The following is a 23,351-nucleotide window of genomic DNA, read 5'->3' as shown; positions in this document are numbered from 1 at the left end:
TATTGGAGCTCTGTATTTGGATTTCTGTTGTTTTAGCTCAGTTTACAGTCTAGATGCATTTCTTTTTTTTTTTTTTTTTTTTTTTTTACAGTTACAGATTTATACACTTTTGTGCTTATACTTCCCTCATACAAAGTTTGGAACCCATCCCTTCACCAGTGCCCATTCTCCACCACCCGTAAACCCAGTGTCCCTCCCACCCTCCCCAATCCCATCTCCCCCCCACCCCACCCTGCCACTGTGGCAAGGCATTCCCTTCTGTTTTCTCTCTCTAATTAGCTGTTGTGGTTTGCAATAAAGGTGTTGAGTGGCCGCTGTGCTCAGTCTCTAGCCCTCATTCAGCCCGCAACTCCCTTCCCCCACATGGCCTTCGACTACAATGTAGTTGGTGATCGCTTCTCTGAGTTGACCTTTCCCCGGAACGTGAGGCCAGCCTCGAAGCCATGGAGTACTCCTGGTACTTATTTCTACAGTTCTTGGGTGTTAGTCTCCCACTCTGTTATTCTATATACCATAGATGAGTGCAATCTTTCTATGTCTGTCTCTCTCTTCTGACTCATTTCACTCAGCATGAAACTTTTCATGCCCATCCACTTGACTACAAAATTCTTGACCTCCTTTTTTCTAACAGCTGCATAGTATTCCATTGTATAGATGTACCAAAGTTTCCTCAACCAGTCATCCGTTCTGGGGCATTCGGGTTTTTTCCAGATTCTGGCTATTGTAAACAGTGCTGCGATGAACATACATGTGCAGATGTTGTTTCGATTGTACTTTTTTGCCTCTCTGGGATATATTCCCAGCAGTGGTATTGCTGGGTCAAATGGGAATTCAATATCTAATTTTTTGAGAGTCGTCCATATTGTTTTCCAGAAGGGCTGAACCAGTCGGCATTCCCACCAGCAGTGAAGAAGGGTCCCTTTCTCCCCACATCCTCTCCAACAGCGGTTGCTTTTGTTCTTTTGGATGTGTGCTAGTCTCTGTGGTGTGAGGTGGTATCTCAAAGTTGTTTTGATCTGCATCTCTCTGATGATTAGTGATGCAGAGCACTTTTTCATGTGCCTTTTGGCCATTTGTATTTCTTCCTTGGTAAAGTTTCTGTTCATTTCTTCGCCCCATTTTTTGATGGGGTTGGATGTTTTCTTCTTGTAGAGTTCAACCAGTGCTTTATATACCATTGATATCAACCCCTTATCTGATGGGTATTGTGTAAATATCCTTTCCCATTCTCCCACTGCCACTTTTTAATTGAACCGGATATTCTATTTTTTTTATTTTTAAAATAATGTTTATTTTAGCAATGGTAGTTTACAAAACTGTTACTGGTAGGGCTTCATACATGAAATATTCCAGCACTACAACCTCCACCAGCACTATACCCACCACCAGGATGTCCACTTTCTTTCACCGTTGTCCAGTGCATACACACACCCTACCAAGCTAGTCTCCCTGGCCCTCCTTCCACACACACACCTCCACTAAGCTTCCTGTTGAAAACCACTTCTCGGTTTCTGTTGCCTTTCACACTTTAAACTGGGTATTTTAGCGGACTGAGTACAGATATTGATATCTGGGTGAAATGGTGAAATGGCCCTTCTTAGCCATCTGGAACCTGGTGGCTTCACTGAAATGTATTCTCTGTTTTTCTTTTGTTCTTCAAATGGAACAATACTATTTTTTTATATCCTAAGGACAAGAGTGTATATAGCCAATGAGCTCTCTGTAGCCTGGAGTCCAAACTAAATTTAAGAGGGACTCAGAATTCTGGGTGAATAAACCCAACCGGCATTTGGGCTAAGAAACTTTCTGGAAAAGAAGCCAGCCCAACAGAAGAGTGGGAGATGAGGTGAACCTAAGCAAAACTAGAAAGCTGTAGTGAGAGGAGATGGGAGGTGGTTGAGATCGTAGCCTGGTATTTGCTTCTTAAGTCAATCCCCCTGCCCAGTCTCAACTAGATCTTATTTGATTCCTATGGGGAAAAGCAGAATGTAAACAGAAGATGAAGAACAGGAGCAAGGATGGTACTAAATCCCAGAGGCATGTGGACAGTCAGGGGGGAGGCTGTGTCCTCAGTTTGTTCTGGGACAGCGTGGGCAGATTCAGGACATCAGTGCTCTGGGTGAGGGGTCTGGTGAAGCCGTTTTGGTCCTGGGTCCATGGTCTCTGAACCAGCGCTCAGAGACCATGCAACTGAGTGGAAACCTACAGTGCCCAGCTAGCTCCATGACACCCAGCCTGAAAAGGCTTGTCTAGGAAAATGAGTTAGACATGTTAGACATGTCCTGGGCAGGCCTTAGTTTGGAGAGTGATGATGATGATAACTTTATAGCAAACTGGAGATCACAACAACTAGTGAAATTTGGATTAGTGTTGTTCCCAGTTAAACTGTTGTAGGCTAGGAAGGTCTTGGGGGCACTTTTTCTTAGAATGTGTGGGTCAGAAGCACTATTGATTTCTACAGAACTTAGCAGATGCTATAGAAAACCAAAACTCACATATTTTTTAGCTTTCAAATGTAGAATTCAAAGAATGAAAAAATAATGATTGTTCTTTGTTTGAATGTTTCCTGTCCTTTTAAAGTCTTCTCCTCAGGGGTCTGGGCCAGAGTAGAAAAAACATTGATCCAATGCCTCCAACGGGAATGAAAATAAAGGTGTTTCTTTGATTTTGTTTTTTTCTCCTGGCAATTTCTGGGGGATAGGAAGTGGCTCAGATTGTATTTGAATTCTGTCACTAGATAAAGCTCAGTGTAGGCTGACTGGCTGAAGTCTTGCCAGGTGGCTGTGGCACGGGCAGCATGTCTGGCTTCAGGTTGTTGGGAGGGAAAGAATGAAAAGGATCAGAGCAAAGGGATCTTGAGTCTGTGGATGGTGTGGGGGCCGGACTGCTCAGTGAGAGGAAAGCAGGCTCAGTACTTTTCACGGTACTCTCATGTCACAAAGCCGGAGCAGGGCAGCGTGAAAGCAGTAAGCGTCTGAGTCCTCAGGTGCTCCGACACCTTCAGAGTTATAGGAAGTTTGAAGCGAGGATATTAAAACAGCTGAAGGTGACTGGCTCTTGACTAGGCACAGCTTGCTTTGCCTGGCTCCCATGTTCAGTTCTGCTTGACAAACAACGGTTTCTTTTACTTTTACTTTTTTTTTAATTTTTTCTTTTTTTTTATTGAATCACCATGTGGAAAGCTACAAAGCCTTCAGGCTTAAGTCTCAGTTATACAATGCTCAAACACCCATCCCTTCACCAGTGCACATATTCCACCACCAAGAATCACAGTATACATCCCCCACCCCCACCCCCCACCCCCCACCTGTGTAGCTGATAAATTTCACTTTACTTTCTCTTTACTTTGATTACATTCAATATTTCAACAAAAAACTCACTATTATTGTTTGGAGTTTCTCCCACCAAAGTCAGACCTGCTGAAAAAGAAGCATTTGATAATTTGTTTACTGTGGTTTTTGGTGGTGGAATATGTGCACTGGTGAAGGGATGGGTGTTCGAGCATTGTATTACTGAGACTTAAGCCTGAAAGCTTTGTAACTTTCCACATGGTGATTCAATAAAATAAATTTAAAAAAACTGCAGAGACTCAAACAAGGGTTTCTTGTCTCAGGTTCACTCTATATGTAGCCAGTGAGAGTTGCTAAAAAAGCAATTGTAAGCATGTCACTATCCTGTTTAAAGGGTAAGTAAACTTTGTTTTGTTTTGTTTTGTTTTGTTTTTCTGGCCACATCTGGCAGTGCTCTGGGCTTACTCCTGGCTCTTCACTCAAGAATTACTCCTGATGGTGCTTGGGGAACCATATGCTTTACTGGGGATCCAACTGGGTTGCGTGCACTTTACTGTCTCTCTGGCCCCAAGAGTAAGTAGATTTTGAATTAAACCCTCACAGTTTTCTCAGGCCCTTTATGACCTGCATCTCCTTTTTCTTCCTGGAGAGAGACACACTGGGCCATGCATGGGACAAAATAACATCATGATGTATATTACAAAGAATGGATGTGGCTCCCAGCAGACCAGGGAGAGATCCGAGTGGTCTGGGCCTCAGTTCACACCTTAATCTCAGGAGGTAGTTAGATAGTTCTGATGAACTCTATAACTAGCCTGCAAAGAACCTGCTAAGCATCCAATATCTTCAACCAACCATTGCCAAGTCTGGGAAACAGAAATCCAAGGAGCCAAGGAAAAAATCCCTTGTGATGATAGAACTCTCTAAGGAGAGATTAGCTAGCAATGTAAATGGAAGGCAATTCTGGCGCTACTTACCCAGCCACAGCCCTGCCATTCCACAGAGATAGCCCCATGGCAGAACTGAGAATGAAGACCAGTGCTCCACCTTGGTGAAATACAGGATGACGGGGGTGAAGGAGATGAAGATTAAATTGAAGAAGCCCAAAGTGGAGACAAAGTGTGCTGCCTCACCGAAGTTGGCACTTCCAAGAAACATCTTAAACAAAACCTGGAATGGGAAAGAAGCTCTAAAGCCACATGGTGGAAAACTTTGGTGGATCAAGAAAGTCAAAATCTATTTATCTACATAGTGAAGTAACCCATCCAGAATCCATCCTCCTTTTCTTTTTTTCTTTTCATTTTTTTTGGGGAAGGAGTTTGGGTTTGGAAAGCACCCTCCTCTGTATTCAGGAGTTATCCCTGGTGGTTCTTGGGCTTCAAACCGGGGTTGAGCCACAGCTACATGCCAGGCAAGTGCCTAAACTTTGACTATTTTTCTGGTCTCATCCTGCTTCTGTTACCCTTCTGTTACCCTCCATGACACTACTAAATAGACTGCGGAAATAAGGATTTAAAATACCCTAAGCAGTGCGTATGTTGTTTGAGCCTATGTGCTACTTGCGCCCACGTGGCCAAGCACATGTGTCACCCCCATCTCCCTTCTTCTTGAGATATGTACTCTCATGCTTCTGTGTCTAATGCTAGGATGGGTGTTGAGCTCTCTCCACCCTTGGAGAAGCCTGTGTTCTCTCTTGAGCTCGTTATTCTTACTATTTTCTTTCCCACTTATCCCTTCCTCCTTCCCTCAAAAACCTCTAAATAAAATCTGTTAACTTAAAAAAAATAAATTAAATTAAAAAAAAATACCCTAAGAATACTTTGCATGCTTGGAGCCTTGGGTTCAGTTCTTGGCAACACAGGGTCCCAATAAGCACCAAGCCAGAATTTACCCTGAAGACCACTGAATGTAGCCTCAAAACAAGCAAAATATAAAATAAAATGCCCTAAGGCTTGTATATAAAGCAACAAATGCCATAAAATAAATTACTTATGGAATTCAAAACCTTTGCTGCCTAAGATGTTAAGTGACATTGTCAGTATAGTTATGTACTGATAGATATAGGATAGACAATAAACATGAGGGAAGACATCTAGAATTTCTTAAAGCTTGGGGTTAATTTCACTCTTACTTTAATAGGTATTGAAAAATTTAATTCAACAGAGACAGCTGCAATTGTGTTGTTGAGAAAAATAGTTATGATGTGTATTAGTAGGCACTTTCCTGTCTGAGCATAAACTATTTCCAAAAATACTATTTTTGTTCTTCAGAATAGAAAAATACTAAAACATTAGGAAGAGGATCAGGGGAAGTGAGTGGCCAACCTGAAATCACACATCAGCAGGGGAGAAGTTGGGTATATCTAGCTCATATTTCTTTTGTTTTCCATCCCTCTGCTACCTATGTTAATCCTCAACACAGAATGGAGCAAATCTGCTCTTTGATAAATGAGTTTGTACATGGCAGCAAATATTATAAGACTCCTGGAAGGAATACATCTGTAGCACGGTTAGTGTGATTCTCTCCCTAAGACAATCATCCCAGTCACATGGTAATCAGGATCTGTCACTGTCATCCCGTTGCTCATCAATTTGCTCAAACGGGCACCAGTAGCATCTCCATTGTAAGACTTATTGTTACTGCTTTTGGCATATCGAATATGCCAGGGGTAGCTTGCCAGGCTCTGCCATCTCTGCGAGATACTCTCGGTAGCTTGTCAGGCTCTCTGAGACGGGCGGAGCAATCAAATTCGGGTTGGTGGCATGCAAGGCAAACGCTATTGCAAAGGCAAGGCTATCGCTTCAGCCCAGGTAATCAGGATACTGCTTTTAATTTCAGCCGAATGTAGAATATTTCTCTCTAGAGAGATGTAGTCAAGAGAACAGGAACATGTGCTAATCTTTGGTCACATCAGACATCTCTGTGGAGACTCACTTGGGGGGCAAGTTAGACACTAATGGCAATTTAGTGAGTATGTGTCTAACTTGTCCCACAGAATCAGTGGGCTGGGAAATGTCAATATGGAAATAGACTTCATGCCCTAGAAGGCGCAGCGCTAGTGAATAATCAGAACAGGCGTTCCAGAGGGATATAAAGGGCATTTTCTGCTTTTCAGTGAGTACTTTCTCATTGGAACAAACGGAAGCGAAAGTGGAATAGTCTTTTAGCTACATCCCAAAAAAGCTGGTTTTTCAAAGTAGAGCTCTGGGGACTAACCCTTTAGAGCTACTCTCAGTCGTCCCTGTTTCTGAAGTCAGGGGCAATTACTGGGAACAGAACTTTCACTGGTGACAGGTTACTCCAATGGAGAAAGATCTATCCATCAGAACGGAAGAGGCGCTTCATTTTGCTATTAACAGGAGCTCCGGGGGGGGGGGGGGGGTCACAGGATTAATAGGCAGCAAGCAGTAAGCTCTCAAGTCAAAGCTCATTTATTATTTTTTAAGAGCATATAGGAGTTAAAGTAATGATTCTAGGTAGCTATGTTAAAAATGAGGAGAAGAATAGAGATATTTTTAATACCCTACTGTAACTGGTTGATGATTGAGATGGTGCAGCTGTGACCAGGGAACACATGATTTGGAATTGGCTAGTTCAAATTTAAATCTTGGTTCTATCACTTCCTGACTGTATGACTACAGGTAGATTAGCTAATCTTTCAAAACCTCATTTTCCTCATCTGGAAAATGAGATTTGTCTTATGACCATATTATAGTGCATTAACACAAAAATGGCATGAGTTCAGTTAACATTGTATTTTACTAAAAAATCATTGTAACCCATTAAAAATACCAGCAAATTTAAGTCTTCACTATTAAATCAACAAGAAACAAATGAATATTTATTGGACTACCCAAATTCAGACAATACCAAATGCAAAATAGGATATAGAATAAGAGGCTAGCTTGTAAAATAGTATAACTTGTAAGATACTATGGTAAGAAATTTTCTTATCATACAATCATTGGGCTTTTGTTGAAAAAAGTTGAAAAACATATGAAATAAAAACTTGAAAACAAATATTTTGTATAAACTTCATTCATAATTGCCCAAACCTGGAAGCAACCAATATAATTCAGTAGGAGAATAGATAAATCAACTGTTGAAGATACAGACATGGAGTATTATTCAGTGCTAACAAGAAACAAACATCAAGCCTTGAAAACAGATGGTATATTTTTTGTTTTGGTTTGTTTAAATAAATGTTTATTGAGGTCTTAAAAAGCTTCACATATGGGCAGAGAATAGTACAGTGGGTAGGGTACTTGCCTTGCACACACTCAGCCCGGTTTTGATCCCCAGAATACCATATGATCCCACAAGTATCTCCAGGAGTCATTACTGAGTGCAGAGTTAGGGGTAAGCACTGCACACTGCTGGGTATGGCTCAAAAGTTGAAAAATACCACATCATGGTTATTCCCCACTTTTTAACAACAAATACAATAAATGTCTGGCACAAAATCTCTGATGACTATGTAGTAAAATGTAGTGGTAACTATTACTACTTAACTTATATTGGATTTATCTATTATTATTTGGTTTTGGTGCCATGTCAACATTATCTCTGCCCATCCTTAGCTTATTACTTGTCTAACCATGAATGAGAGTTTGACTACATCAAGAAGTGGATCACGTACCTTATATAACGCAGATGTAGAGGCTGAACCCACTGCAAATGCCACTCCTATGATGGAATCAGCATGAAAATTATCTGCATACGCCATCATGACGATACCAGTGATTGCCATGATTGCTGCAACTATCTGTCAAATAGAATGCAAGAAAGAAAATAAATTTTTGATGCCTTCATATCCCAGAACAAGAAGACTCCATAAAAGTTACTTAATGCATGCTCAAACACAGTGATCTTTTGTACATCACTGCTCACATGGAAAGAACACTATTTTTTAGAAATGAATTTGTTCATAAGCCATACATAGAGAAAATATAAAAGCTGTTCACATTGTAATTTAAGGGTAGTAATTTAATTCAGTCATTAAGTTCAACTTTTGAGAGATCAATGTCCATATAGGTGAGATACAGGTAATACAAAATCACTCCTAAACGTAATAAACTACATAGTATTTTTAAAGTCTGTATAATTCAGTATTCAACTTTATAAGCTCTTTGGAGTGATGCATGCTTTTCCATATGATCAAGACTTGATTATGTGGCATAATATTGATTCAGCTCAGATGCAAAATCCAGGCCAAGGGAAAGAAAAAGAAATTGAGTAATTTCTCACAGTGATTTACAAGGAGCAAGCTTGCAGTGTCACTTGGGATGCCAAATGGAGACCAGTCCTTCCTTGTATTTATACCAAAGTTAAACCACAGAAAAATGATTTTATTTAATTATTCTAGGTTGTTAACTGCATAAAAGGAGATGTTTATAATTTAAAATAAAATGTGTTATTATAAATTGGTATGATTGTTTTATATTCAAAATAGAAGCCCATTCTCTTAGTGAACCTAGTGAAATAATTTACATCTGTTTTTCAAATGCCTTGAACTGGTTCTATTGGAAAACATTTCAATGTTACAGTAAGACAGCAGCTCTGAGCTAGAAAAAAATGCCATTTCTTTGTAATTTTACTGACTTTAAATCAGGATGTAAGTATGTGAAAGATTTAAACATATGTCCTAATTTTGTTAAGCTTCAGTTCTGAGTTTTTCCAAGTAAATCAATCTCCCAGCAGATCCCCCAGTGTTATCATGAAATTTTTGTAGACCCCCCTGAAACATTATTGAGATATTATTTATCACAGCAAAATGTAGATCTTGAACACATGGGTTTAGAATTGCTTGAGGTTGGTACAAAGTCTGATAACAATGACACAAATAATTTAAATACTGCTAAAGCAATCCTTTTGTTAATGACTACTAAAAGCAAGTGCACAGTTGGTTTCAGAGGCAGCCTGGTACTAAAATGTACTTTATGAAAAACAGCAGGAGAACTGGAGAACAGATGCCGACATGTCAGCAGTGAAAAACCATCTTCATAAAATGTTATCTGGGAGACTGCTTGATGGGAGGTGTTTCTCTTGCTGATTGAATATCACGTTCTCTAGAGCTGCCAGGCATGTGTTCTAGTGAGACTGTTCCTTAAACTATAGGGAAAATAATTTGATATACACACCAGGAGGTGTCAAAGAAATTTCCCAAACAAGAAGTAATAGACTCATAAGTAAACATGGTGAAGGTTTCTAGACATGAAAACTCTGTGAGGATTATCACTTTCTTTGATTTGGGGATTTATAGTTTGTTCAGGAATTTGCAATGATTGTTTAGTTAATATCATAGAAATGAAACTGCACATTAGACACTTACATTTTGTGACTCGTGTTTGTGTTTAAGTAATGTTCATGAATTGAAATCCTCATGTGCACAGATATCCTTCATAAGACTAAACTTAGATGATACCTTTGATTTACTACTTGTTTACTTTGAGCTGAACATCAGTTAAAATCTCTTCATTAAAAAACATGAAAATTCGGGGCCGGAGCGATAGCACAGCAGTTAAGGCGTTCGCCTTGCACGCGGCAAACCCAGGTTCAATTCCCGGCATCCCATACGGTCCCCCGAGCACCGCTAGGAGTAATTCCTGAGTGCAAAGCCAGGAGTAACCCCTGAGCATCGCTGGGTGTGACCCAAAAAGAAAAAAAAATACTGAGTGCAAAAAACATGAAAATTTTCAGACAGGGTAGAACACAGTGCTGATCCTGATATTAAAACATAGACATACTATTTCATACTTATGATTATTAAAGGAATCCCATATATATATGTAATTTAGACCATCATGTGTACTATATTATTCTGGATTTAGGGAATTGTGAAAACAAACAGCTCATACAAACAGCAATCAAACAAAAAGCAAAAAAGCAAAAACAGTGTAAAGTTGTAAACATTTAGTACTATTATCCCGAGGATATGGTTAAACTTGGAAACCCTTCCTTTTCTTAGTCAACCATTAGTAAAAACATGTGTGACCTAATATTTCTAATTTATGTTTCCCCAACATAGGAATATATACTTTACATTTTCTCAAGATAAAAATTTTCTGTGACCAAAGATTATGAAATTTTATATCAATTAAAAAATGATAACTATAGTGGGTTTCTTAAAGATCTTCCCAGTTTACATTCAAGTGCTGGTGAAAATATTAGCCTGAACCATTTAAACTAACATATCAATTACACCTGTGTCTCCTTCAATTGGTGTCATGGAGAGAAGCATATTTCACCTCAGGGGGTCAGACAATGGTTAAAATCTAAGTTAAATTCTAAGGGCATGAAATATAAATATTAGTGGGGTTAAAAGAAAATTTCCCAAGGTAAAAACAATAATTTATAAGCTAATAACTTAGACATTATATAGATTTCCTAGGGGAGGAGTTTTGGAAATAAGTTAATTTATTTTTCACATTTTAATTTCAATTTTGCAGTTATTTGAAACATAAATTTTCTATAGATGTATTATAAGAAAATTTTAATGTTTTTGTCTAGTCAGTTGGAAATAAGGCACAGGATCGCAGGAAAATGCTGGGTGGAAGAGCTATTTGCAATGCTTGTTTGAGTGATCTCAGGGTAGTTCTCCTAGGTGCCATTGGTTAACTGTGGAGTAAATACTCCTTAATTTCCAGAAAGCAAACAGACCAAGCAGACACCTGAATCACATTTTCAGAATAAATCAGTCACCAAAGAAGGAAATAGATTCCTCACCTGAAAAACCAGAATGACCCTTTTGGGGTTCAGCAAACTGGAAATGTTTCTGCGGGAAGCTGGTGCCCTTAAACACTGTGGTGGAAGACCTCATATGTTTATCGCCACATGGTGATGAGCACAAAGGCTTTTGGTCACATTGGTATGCATCTGAGAAACTTATTTGCTGAAATTATACTATCTTTTGGTGCCACTTGCTTGGCTTTAGCAAAACATGGCTCTCCTCAGTGGAATCTCTTCCAGCCCTGACCCCATAATCAACCAGAATTATTTTTAATAAAATAGGAACCTGCCACTTCCATGACCCAAGTCTGGCTAAAGTGAGCTGTTAGTAACTATATAACAGCCACCAATGCACAAAGGTGTTATGCACATTAACAGCTTGGCCAGCAAGAGCAGCACTGACAATCATCTTTGTTTCCTATGGGTGTATTTAGATGGGGTTCATTTTAAAAGAAATTTTAAAGATCCTGACAACATTCTCACACTGCCCATGTTACTGTTAGGTTTCATGAAAAAGAACGGCTTTGCTTATAATTGATGAAATGGAACAAAACAAAGTGTGATAAAGGAAAGACCAAATACTGTGTATGGGGGTGAGGGTGAAAAGGGGAGGGAATTTGATCCCTTAAGAGCATTAAGCCAAGTCTCCCACACCCCATCCCCTGTCACACACATACTCACTTATTCTCATGAATAAAATCTGTTTGAACTTAACTCAAAAAAGAGACCAGAATAGGCGTGAGAGAGATAGTATAGTGGGTAGAATATTTGCCTTGCACATGCCCTACCTGAATTATCCCTAGGGCTTCATATGGTTCCCAAGCACTGCCAGGAGTAAACCTTGAGGATAGCCAGGTGTGGCTCCAAACCAAAACTAAAACAAAACAAAAGTGACCAGAATAGGAAAGAGCGATAGAAATCCAGACATACTGAAGAGTGTGTGTAGTATATAGAGTAGACCTATGGGATGAAACTTGCAGAAAGGTTTATGGATTCATTGTAGGCTTAAAGTTGGAGCCTTTATACTCCAGCTTTCTTCTCTCTGTAGCTACAGCTATTGTCCTGCCAAAAGGGACATGAAAAGATTTGTTCCATATCCATCTTTTACTACATTTTCTAGAAAGCATGAGTGTTCTGAATAGAGGATTATGTTCTGTGTTTGCATGTACAAATACCAGCCAAAGCAAAAATGGAAACAAAAGGCTTTTGTGAATCTTTCAATTTATAATATTGACATAAATCAGTAGCAATTCAGTTCCAATTCTGACTTAAGGTGTTCTGGAGTTCAATTTGAATATGGAGAAGGATGGTTTATACAATGAAGGGTTCTGTTTAATTGATATTTCAACTTGTCTTTGGCAGATCTCAAAAAGTCTTCAAAACCTCACAGTTTGGGAAGTAAACTATCTATATACACAGTATAGCAAGAAAAAATGTGGGTGCCAAATAAAAGAACAAGTGGAAAGAAATAAATTCATTTTTATTTCTGAAATCCTCTAGAAATTTCAGGGTGTGATGAATATTTCTCTGTCCACCAATTTTATCTAGTGTAGGATAACATGGGGTTATTTAGCCTTGCTGCAGGGAACCTAGTTTACCTTAAAGCAATGTCCTTTCTGTATGGACACTGGAAGACGGCTAATGTTATGCTTTGTAACTTGGGAGCTGATTAACTCCAATAATATTTACTCCCAGGCACCTGCTTTCTCAAATCAGTTGCCCTTAATTTCTAGCACCCCAAAATCAGGGTCCCGACGAGGGATGGAATGGACCCAGGGCAAGCTGTGAGCTACCCTGGCATCGAAATGGGCCAGGCCAAAGTGCCACAATACTCAACCATAAGTTGAGAGAATGGTCATAGACAAATGCTGTCATCATCCAAAAGTAATGACAAGACTAGGACCCTGCTGGGGTTAGGAAGACTAACCTGGCCTGAGGACTGTGGTCTGGAATATATAGTGAATGTCCTCAGAAAGAACCAAACTTTAAGTCTGATATATCTCTTACTGTGCTAAGACATTGTGCAGAATGACATTGCTAGAAATGTTAGAAGTAAATTTACTATAACTATTTAAGCAGATAACTAGCTGAGGAAGGAAGAATGGGACACACCCTGACACACCCTTGTTTGGACCCCACCCTTGAGCAGATCTCTAGTAACCTCATCAAAATCCTTAGATGAAATTTTGTTAATCTCCTCAAGAAATGGTCTTACCCTTCTTTGTTGATTTATTAATGTTCAACCCACCTTTGTGTCACCACCCTGTGTAATTTTCTATATAAGCTAAGACTTGTGGGGACACTGATGGGAGACAGAAGAAGAAGAAGACGACACAAGAGAAGACACAGAAGACACATGGGAAGACACAGAAGTGAAGGAGACAACACAGACAGAAGAAGACACAGAAGCAGAGACAGAAAGAGGTCAGAAGAGACCAGAGGAGAGACTACAGAGACAGAGACAGAGACAGAGATAGAGAGACAAACAGAAGAGAGCACAGCAGTACACACAAAAGCAGAGCACAAGAAGGAGCTGTCCTGGTCCGGTCCACACACAGCGGCTTGGGAACACCAAACTCGAGCAGCACGTGTGAGAGGAACTGCCCCGAGTACCAGCAGACACAGAACAAGGCGCATCATATTGTCTCCCCCTCCTGCGCGTGCCGCCTTTGTGATTTTACAGTCTAGGTATTCAAAGACATTTGAAAATGGAAAATGTATATTTTAATTTACAATATAAAAATAAGAGAGGGCCAATATCTGGCTTTAACTTTTTAGTTTAACATTTACTTTTCATTGCAATGAAATAGATACCAGCTATAGAGAAAACTCCCAACCAGTGGTTCATTGCCTTTGAGGAGAACTTTCTTTTATTAAGATGAGTTCTATGGCTGTTTTGAAATTAAGAACTCCCTGATCCCGAAAGAGCCTCCAATATGCCACCAGGCTACACTAGGACACAATAGGTATTATTTTGACTAAATAATAGAAGGAAGACCATATATTTCATCCTACACATAATCATTCTTGAGGCCAAGCAAACAATAATTATAATCCCATAACAATCTGTAAACTAATTTAGCAAGAATCAGAAATAGAAATTTTAGTCTGGTGGTTAAAAATCAATCCTTTGACTTTTATAAAAATAAGAATAGTGGTCCACGTGGGGTGGCCTTTGGTGCATGCTTTAGATTATTTATGGATGAAGGCAATGAGAGCTGCATTTATGTTGTCAGTATTCTATTTGCCCTCCTTTAATTTCTCAAATGACCTAATTATGCATGTTCTCAATAAGTCTCAGAAGGGAAAGAACTGCTGATACTGCCAAAAGGCAAAATGCTGAATATGTTTTGGTGCTTCTCATATTCCTTGGCCTGATTATGGATATCATTAAAATTACACCTTGACATTTTTCTGGAACATGGCATTAAACACTTCTTAATGCTTTTCAGTGAGAAGAGAAGCACTTCCTGTCATTTGGGAAGAAAAACATCTGACTTATCCCAGCTTAAATGACACTAATGCTTACTATTTTGACACTTATACTGTCTCAATTTGTGGATATGCCTATTAAAAATTCTTAGTATCTACTTAATTTTTATTTTCTATAAGGTTTTACTACTTAAAGATACTGTGTTCATTTTCTGAGGCTACAGCAACAAACTGCCACAGGTAATTGTTCACTTGGTAAATGAGAACAACAGAATTTTTTTTCTCACCATTTGCTATCTAGAAGTTAAAAAATCTGGTAGTACCTTGCTTCCATTAGTAGCCCTGGGGGACAGTACATTCTCTGCCTTTTCCAGATGCTGGTGTCTGCCCTCCATTCCTAGGTTGAGCCCTTTCACTCCAATCCTCTCTGTGTGGTTATTCTGGCTTCCTTTTTTTTTCTGTGAGTCTCTCCTGTGTGTAGTTCTTATAAGGACTCTCCTTTATGGATTTAGAAACTACCCAGATAATCAGGATACACTCTTTGCTAATTTTAAGTTGTTCTAAATAAGGTCACATTCACAGGTTTTAGTCTATAGAACTTTGACTCCACTTGGGATGGGGCCATCATTCAACCTTCTACAGATGCCAATTTGAGAAACAGCTATTTTTAGTAGTTTCCAAATATAATATAATATTTTGGAAGAAAATAGAAATCAAAATCAAAATAGCATGCTCTAGGGAAAAGAAAATTGAGCACTCAAGGCATATTTTAAGACCATGATTTAAATTTATCATAAAGTTTAATTTTTTTCAACAGAAGAACCTCAAATAAACCTTGAATATCTTTTGAGATTACCTCTTACATCATGATTCATGATTGTATGTGCTCATTCACTCTCAAATTGATTTTCTCCCTAGTACATCTAAAATGAATGCATTGATTTATTTTCAGTTTCAGATGCCACCAAAGAGCAGAGATTCCTCATACTTTCCCTTCTTCAGGTCCTCAGGGTTGTTGAGGTTGTTGATGGTAACTACATCAACCAAAGAGAAAGATAAGCATGAATTTATTCATTATAGTATCAGGTATAGAGTGAGACTATGCTTTGTTTCTTGGGTTATTTAATGTGTTAGAAACAGGTTTGGCTTCATAGGGATAGGACCCATGCAAATACATAGGGTCTAAATCTTTGAAAGACCCTAGTTTTGGTTTAAAACTTGCTGCTGCCATATTGAAATAATATTATCTATTTATTTAAGTTTTTAGGTCAGATTCAGCAGTGGTCAGGGGATACTCTCAGTTCTGGAGTCACTCCCTGCTACACTATGGGAAACGTGATATTGGGGATCAAATCTGGACCTCCTGTATATATAAGGAATGTAATCAGGTTATCATACTACCTCTCTGGTCCAGAAATTTATCATTTTTAAAAGAGAATCCCATGAACCATCTCTGTTGCCATGTAACCTCATCTACTGGCCTTGTTCCAGAGACTCATAAATAAATCAGCTAGCTGAAAATAATTTTTCAGACACCTGTTTCTGGCTGAGATGTCTGGGGAACTCTCAGAGGCAAATGGACCAGTACCCACCCAAACATGGCCTCAGCAGCCATTTGTTTCCACACCCCAAACCACCACCATGCCTCTGACTGGACCCCATCACCACAGAACGGAGACTCATGGAGAACTAAACCTGCTGAAAAACTCAGGTACACAGTCCCTGTGCTGAAACTCCAGGTCTTCTCAGAGTTGGGATGGGCTATCTTCTCTATCTCCCTGTACTTCCGGAAGCCCCAACAACCATGCCCACAAACCACCTTCACCATATAAGTTCATCTACTGGCCTTGTTCCCAAGACTCATAAGTAAACCTTGAAAGAGATCAAGTAGATGCAAAAATTTCATTAACACATCCCAGTTAAAAATTTAACTCTAGCTGGACTTCTCAGTTAAAAATTCTGGATTTTCTGGACATCACCAAACTTATATCACTGACAATCAAGCACACTAGATTGGATGAGATGTAATGTGGAAGCCAACTAATATCAATTAATAAAAACATTAACAAATAAGGGTTAACTTGTAACAACATCTTAGTAATCCCTGACAACAATTTAATGTCCCCATGATTAGATACTACAATTTAGATGCACTAATTTTCTTCTAAAGAAATATTTTTTTATCATTTCATTAGCCATTTATTGGTAACAAGCAATATAAAATAAATTACAGTGGGCTCGCTATGGGGCAGTTGAGGTGGAGGGAAGGTGACAGTGGTGGTGGGATTGATGTTGGAATATTTAATGCCTATAACAAATCATCATGAACAACTTTATAAACCACGGTGTTTAAGTAAAGTGTGTGTGGGAAAATAAAAGAGACCTGCATTTTCATTTTGTATTGGGCCCTACAAAATTTGTTGCCCCACTGGACAGCAAATAATAGAAGAACTTATTGTAACAAATCCTCAAGAACTTGAGAGAACTTTTTGGGATTCTCTATGATGGGAAGTCAATACCAGAGTTCCATGTATAAAAATATGATGCTGAGAACCTGGTAAGTCAAATTTAAGATTTAACTAGTGGAGGCTGTTCTTCAAGTCTGAGTTTTCCCTTGAACTTGTGTCTACATTATTTTTTTTCTTGCTTATTTCCACTCTGGAGAAGGCTGTTTTCTCCCTCAAATATGTACTTCTCCCTTTCTTTCCCCTTACATCTTTGTAAATAAGTTTCAATAAAAACCTTGCTGCATCAAAAAAAAAAGATTTAGTGAAAATGGTATCTCATCAAGGTATATCATAATGATTTTATGGATTGATGAATAGTTTCAAATCTATCTCTTAGTTTTGTTTTCTACTTCTTATTTTTGTCAAGCGTTAGTTCTGAATTTTTAAATAGCATCTCCCAAATATGACCAGAATCTTTCCTTCCTTCCTTCCTTCCTTCCTTCCTTCCTTCCTTCCTTCCTTCCTTCCTTCCTTCCTTCCTTCCTTCCTTCCTTCCTTCCTTCCTTCCTTCCTTCCTTCCTTGCTTTTTGGGCCACATTCAGTGTTGCTCAGGGTTTGCTCTTAGCTCTGCACTCAGAAATTTTTCCTGGCAGTGTTCAGGGAATTATATGGGATGCTGGGGATCAGACCCTGGTTATCCACATGCAAAGCAAGTGCCCTACCCACTGTATTATCTCTTTGGCTTAATATGTGACCAGAATCTTCTAATTGACTATTTAAATATTCTAATGGATATCATTAACTATTTTTCTCCTCCAGATATTAATTTCAGCACATAGGGTGCTAGAAGACACTTCAAAATTGCAATAAAAACATTATTTGTAGAAAATATATGTTACAAATCCAATCTTGGGCATCATTTTAGGCAATAATTATTATATGATAGTTATCTTCTGGCATTTTCTAAAAAATTATTTTATCAATTTTTAAAACCATATTACCTTTGTCAAATTGTATAAATACTATCCCACTCCTTAAATCCACTTGGCTTTCTGTATTGCAAATCATAATGCCCCAAAAGGAAAGAAAGAGCAAGAGAGAGAGAGAGAGAGAAAGAGAGAGAGAGAGAAGAAAAATATCTGCCATAGAGGCAAGCTGGAGAGTGGAGGGTGGGAGAGAAACGGGGACATTGGTGGTGTAAATGTACACTAGTGAAGGGATGGGCGATATAACATTGTATGACTGAAACCCAATTATGAACAACTTTGTGTATCTCATTCAGTTAAAAATATATAAATACACATATTTATACATATATATTTAAATCACCTTGGCTTTCAATCATTCTGCAATGTGGAACAAGCATGCAAAAAATTTGAATTCATGTTACTTCTGGAGGAATAAACTCAGAACTGAAGTATTTGGTGAAAGTTCAATGCAGTTGATTTAAGGATTTGTACCTCAAAGTACAAGTTGTTGCTTTTAGTTCTACTTTTGAATTAGTCACACTAGATATATAGTTAATTTTAACAGCATGATGCCATTATCAGTGACTTTAATTACTGTTTGGTAATCTTATCAATCTTACCAATATTAATTAAACCCTTCTCCAGTAGAGAAAAAACAGGGGGAGTTGTCCTAACATATGTTGATTGAGAAAAGTAAATCATAATCTTTACTGTGGCTAATTCTCTTAGATCCTTCTTTCCTGAAGACATAAGGAGTTATCACACCATTAATTCTAAAAATTAATTCTAAAAATAAGAACTTATTTTTCTGTTTTAGTGCCTTCTGTTGAAATAGGTTGACTGTCCAATGGAAACAATTCTTTCATCCTTGCATTATGTTAAAACTGCCTGGTGTCTTGAGGCGTTTTCAAAAATCAATTTGCACTCAGAAATGATGGGGGAAGTTGGAAAACTTTACAGTAACTCTGAAATAAAGCAGCTCTGCCAATGGCAAAGCTTTCCGACAAAGGGAGGCCTCCCATGCCGAATGGAGCATTCCATTACCCTCACTCCCATGAACCTGTCTTTCAGCACGATCCAGGACAGCAGGAAGACAAAGGCTTTGTTACAACAGAACAGAGCAGAGACATCTGTGGCCGTCAGCTTCTTTAAAGCCAGCAAGTACAGGTAATTAGTCAAAGTCCAAAGAATAGAAAAGGGAGCAGTTCTTTTAAGAAAGAGCTTCAAGGTCAGACCATCTTCACCAAAAATCCGACTGCATTCCCTAGGAGAGAAAAAGAAGTTAATAGTCAGGGACAAATTGTGACACCTCAGTCAGGCTCTCCTGAAAACTGAAGCCATTGTTGCCACCTATAAGCCACATCAAGGGCAAAGGCACATTGGGAGAGATCTCACATTTCACTAGACATAGAACTAGCCACCTCCTACCTGGATAATTACTGGAGATAGCTGGGGTAGGAAGTCAGAGGAACCTGGAAAGGAGCAGTTGCTAGAATGGCTAGACAAGAGACAAGAGCTTCTTGCACTGGGTGACTATGGACAATCACCAGGGCCAGATTATACGAAAACATTCATTCTCATATGTCAGGCAAAATCTCACAGACATCAATTTTATCATTTATTACTAGATTTTGTCTAGATAAATTATAATAAATGATTTTATCATTTATTTAAAGATACTCCTTTCTAATATAGTGGCCCAGTTGGGGCTGGAGTGATAGCACAGTGGGTAGATTGTTTGCCTTGCACGTGGCTGACCTGGGTCGATTCCCAGCCTCACATATGGTCCCCAGAACACAGCTAGGAGTAATTCCTGATTGCATGAGCCAGGTGTAAGCCCTCCCCCCCAAAAAAAAAAACAACTAGATAGTGGCCCACTGGATGTGCTTTTTCTATAGCATTTTTAAGGCAGAAAAAAGTTTCCCATGACAACCTTAAAACAGTCATCAATGAAGCAAGCAATCAATAACTCATGTTGTATTCATATGTACACATTTTTATTTTTGAAGGAATTCCTTGAGTCTATTGTATAAAAATAGTCCTAAGAATTACACATTTTTGATTTGTTTGGTACAGAATTAATCTGAGGTCATTAAAATTTCCAAGCTAACAATATATGCAGGCAATAAGGGAAGGAGTAGAATAGCATATCTTATTTTTCCTCTCTCAGTAGTTTATGAACATTGACGCATTTATTGGGCAACTGTCATATGTCTAGCATTTTACTTCTACAGACAGAATAAATATTATGAACAAAGCAACTAGTTAATATTTGCGTATTTATCATACCTATAACAAAATCTACTTACATGGCTCTACATAAAACTAACTCTGCTTTTTTTCCCAGCTTTTACTGAGGAGAAATATTTATGCCCCCAAATATTGCAAACCAAAGTTATCTCAAGCCAATATTTGCCTCATATGTGGACAAAATAGTAGACTAAGCTCGGGGCAATGACCTTGGTAAGTTGCTTCCAAGCAGTCAAGTACGATGCTGATAATTGTAAGCCAGTGATTCTAGGGACAATAGCATTGTAACACTTGTCCGTGGATTTGCTCGAGCAGGCACTAGTAACGTCTGCATTGTGAGACTTATTGTTACTGTTTTTAGCATACTGAATATGCCACGGGTAGCTTGCCAGGCTTTGCCATGTGGGTGGGATACTCTCGGTAGCTTTCTGGGCTCTCCGAGAGGGACAGAGGAATTGAACCCAGGTGAAAATATAATAAACACACAGAAATTCAAGGAGGTTTTATTTTCACTTGGGAGACAATTAAATGGTAAGACTATTTGTGAAATAAAAGTGTGATTTCCCAAAGGTAAATTGAAACTCAAAAGATTCAAAATTTCAATGAAGGGATTAAATAACCTGAAGGAAAAATTCTTTTGGATAAAGAAATGACTTGAGCTCACACACAAAGCCAATGAAAGCTTGCCCCTTTGCTCTTAAGTTATTAGAATCAGAGCAATATGGAGAACAAAAGGCAACTTTCATAGAGTGTACAGGGCTCAAATCTTACCCGCTGTACTTACAAAGGGATCTACTCCAAGAAAAAAATTGCCCCAGAAAGCCAGAGACGAGAGCTGAGGACTCATTCTGACACCTACTAATCACCTTTAGCTGACAGTTGAAGCATCATCAACCAAACCCATTTTTGAGGGAAAGGGTTTATTTTATCAGAGTTCTAGTCAGTGCTGATGGGGTTTCCTTTGTGCTGGGTTGAATATTCTCAAGCAGAGACTTAGGATGAGCTTCTCACAGGAAGGCCATTAATGACAGACAGAGAGGAAGAGACCCTTACTTGCTGTTCTTTGGGAAAAATGCTATGGGAGCAGAGACCATGCTTGTTACTGGCCTCATCCTGTATCAGATGTGGCTTCCTCATTGTTCTGTCTGCTCACATCTATCACTGCCAACCTCCTACTTTGTCACTGCTATTGTAGGAATAACAATGATGCTCCATTCAAACTCCAGGTCCCCTGTGTAAAACTTCCTACTATTCCTTTTGAAGCAGTTCTGGGAAATGCAAAGGGAACTTCAAATTTTCTGGGAAAATTGAAAAGGATGGATTGTTTTAGAGAAGTAAATTGCAGTGTGTCTCTCCTTGTGTTATGAGATTAGAATCTGGACATATAACATTAATGGAAGGCAAAAATTCTATTTTGTCATGAAATATAGAAGTCAGAGGATACTAAGAACAAAACCATGTTCATCATTGTTGCCACCTGTTATAGGATCCTTTATGTCTGAGGGGAAGACAGCACCTTACCTTCTTACCTACATTTCATAAATTATTGACATATATATATATACACACACACAGGGCACAGAATGTGTATGTATATATACTTGATAAGTATATAAGTATATATAAGTATATAAATATACATATATATATATACTTGTTTCCAGTTTCTTGCAATTCAAGAAAATGCCCTTACCTAAATTATAGTACATAACATTTTTCTTCTAAAATTCCAAATTTACCTGAAGCATGTGAATTCTCTGGATAACAAGAGATAGAAAAACCTACTTTCAAATTGACAATTCTTTTTTTTTTTTTCAAATCGACAATTCTTACCATCTAGGTTTGGTAGTTTATGAGTCAAATGACCAGAAAAACTGGAAATGCTTCCACACCAATTCAAAGAAAATAAAAAAAAAGATGAGCTGGGAATAATTCCTTTTTCAGGCTTATACACAACTCTATTTACTCTTTGCTGTACCAGGAGAAATAGGAATGTCTACAGGAAGAAATGAAAAGAAATCGCAGTATTTTTCTGACAATGTTTGGAGGAAGGCCCCGGAAAATGTTCCCATCATATCAAAATGACAGTCTCTTTTTGACAATAAAAGCTTCTTGATCTGGTTTTGGACACAGACACTTCACTCAATCCATAGTAACAAAAGAAGTTCAAATCACAGTTTTTGCTAAATTCCGAGTTTATCTGACATGAGAGAAGTGGTGAAAATGAAGCTCATTCTTCCAATTTTTCTCACAGCACCAGCCTTCTGTCTTAAATATGTAACCTTTTTCTTTTCTTCCTCTAATTTTTGGGTCAAAACTAGAGGTCCTCAGGAGGGACTACCTCAGTGCTCCTTCCAGGTATTAATAGGGAGACCACACAATAACAGACATGTAACCCAAGACCCCGTTTGGGAGGGGGGCACCCTAGATTGTGCACAGGGTTTACTACTAGCTCTGCACACAGAGATCATTTCTGGTGGTGCTTGGGGGACTATATGTGGTGCCAGGAATTAAACCCAGATGTGTGCAAGGCATGCACCCTAGTATGTGATTCCAGACTCAAGCAAAGCATGTGCTGCATATGTCGAGCTAGCTCTCTAGCTCTTCAGCGTGCTGTCTCAAATACAATGACTTGGCATTATTTGAAATGTTCTAAAGGAACTATTTACTAAAATTCATTTGTTTTATTAGAATATGTATCTATATGTTGTGTACATTTGAGTAGAGTACACACACATCATTAGTGCCACTCAGGTATTTTCAAACAGATAGAATTTTTGTTTGAGAATAACATTTGTCTTCAAATGTTTAAATATCATTACTAAAAAAAGGTGTTTTGTCCCAAGGTCATGTTTATTTTGTTTTTTTTTTCTTTTTGGATCACACCTGGCAATGCACAGGCATTATTCCTGGCCTTGCACTCAGGAATTACACCTGGTAGTGCCCAGGGGACATATGGGATGCTGGGAATTGAACCCAGGTCAGCTGTGTGCAAGGCAAACGCCCTACCCGCTGTGCTATTGCTCCAGCCCCAAGTCATGTTTATTTTGATAGAACTCAAATAAAAAACACAGTTAGGCATCACAAACATATAGATGGCTTTTTCCTTTCCTCCAGAAAAAACTATTAATTTTTTTGTTTCTTTAGTAATACTTGACTTTTATATGAACATACATATAAAATGAAAATATAAAGTGGACCCACATGAAAGCCAGTACATGGTATGACTCTGACAT

The 23,351-nt window shown here is 38.6% G+C and overlaps 1 protein-coding gene across 2 annotated transcripts in view; it reads right to left on the bottom strand.

Moving 5' to 3' along the window:
- SLC35F4 (solute carrier family 35 member F4) overlaps positions 1–23,351 on the bottom strand; it is a 252,363-nt gene that overhangs the window by 4,093 nt on the left and 224,919 nt on the right. Inside the window, exons 4-6 of one of the 2 annotated variants that reach the window (XM_004601777.3) lie at positions 18,910–19,129; positions 7,930–8,055; positions 4,268–4,460 (exon numbers count right to left, since the gene is read on the bottom strand). In XM_004601777.3, the coding sequence (XP_004601834.1) occupies positions 4,268–4,460; positions 7,930–8,055; positions 18,910–19,129 (539 nt within the window). Of the gene's footprint in view, positions 1–4,267; positions 4,461–7,929; positions 8,056–18,909; positions 19,130–23,351 lie in introns of those variants that run through there. The other variant, XM_055133688.1, reaches the window with a different exon arrangement.

The sequence above is a fragment of the Sorex araneus genome, chromosome 3 (genome assembly GCF_027595985.1).
Source record: "Sorex araneus isolate mSorAra2 chromosome 3, mSorAra2.pri, whole genome shotgun sequence".
NCBI classification, from domain to species: Eukaryota; Metazoa; Chordata; class Mammalia; order Eulipotyphla; family Soricidae; genus Sorex; species Sorex araneus.
Note: the sequence above shows the minus strand (reverse complement) of the source record. Positions and strands in the feature narration are given on the sequence as shown.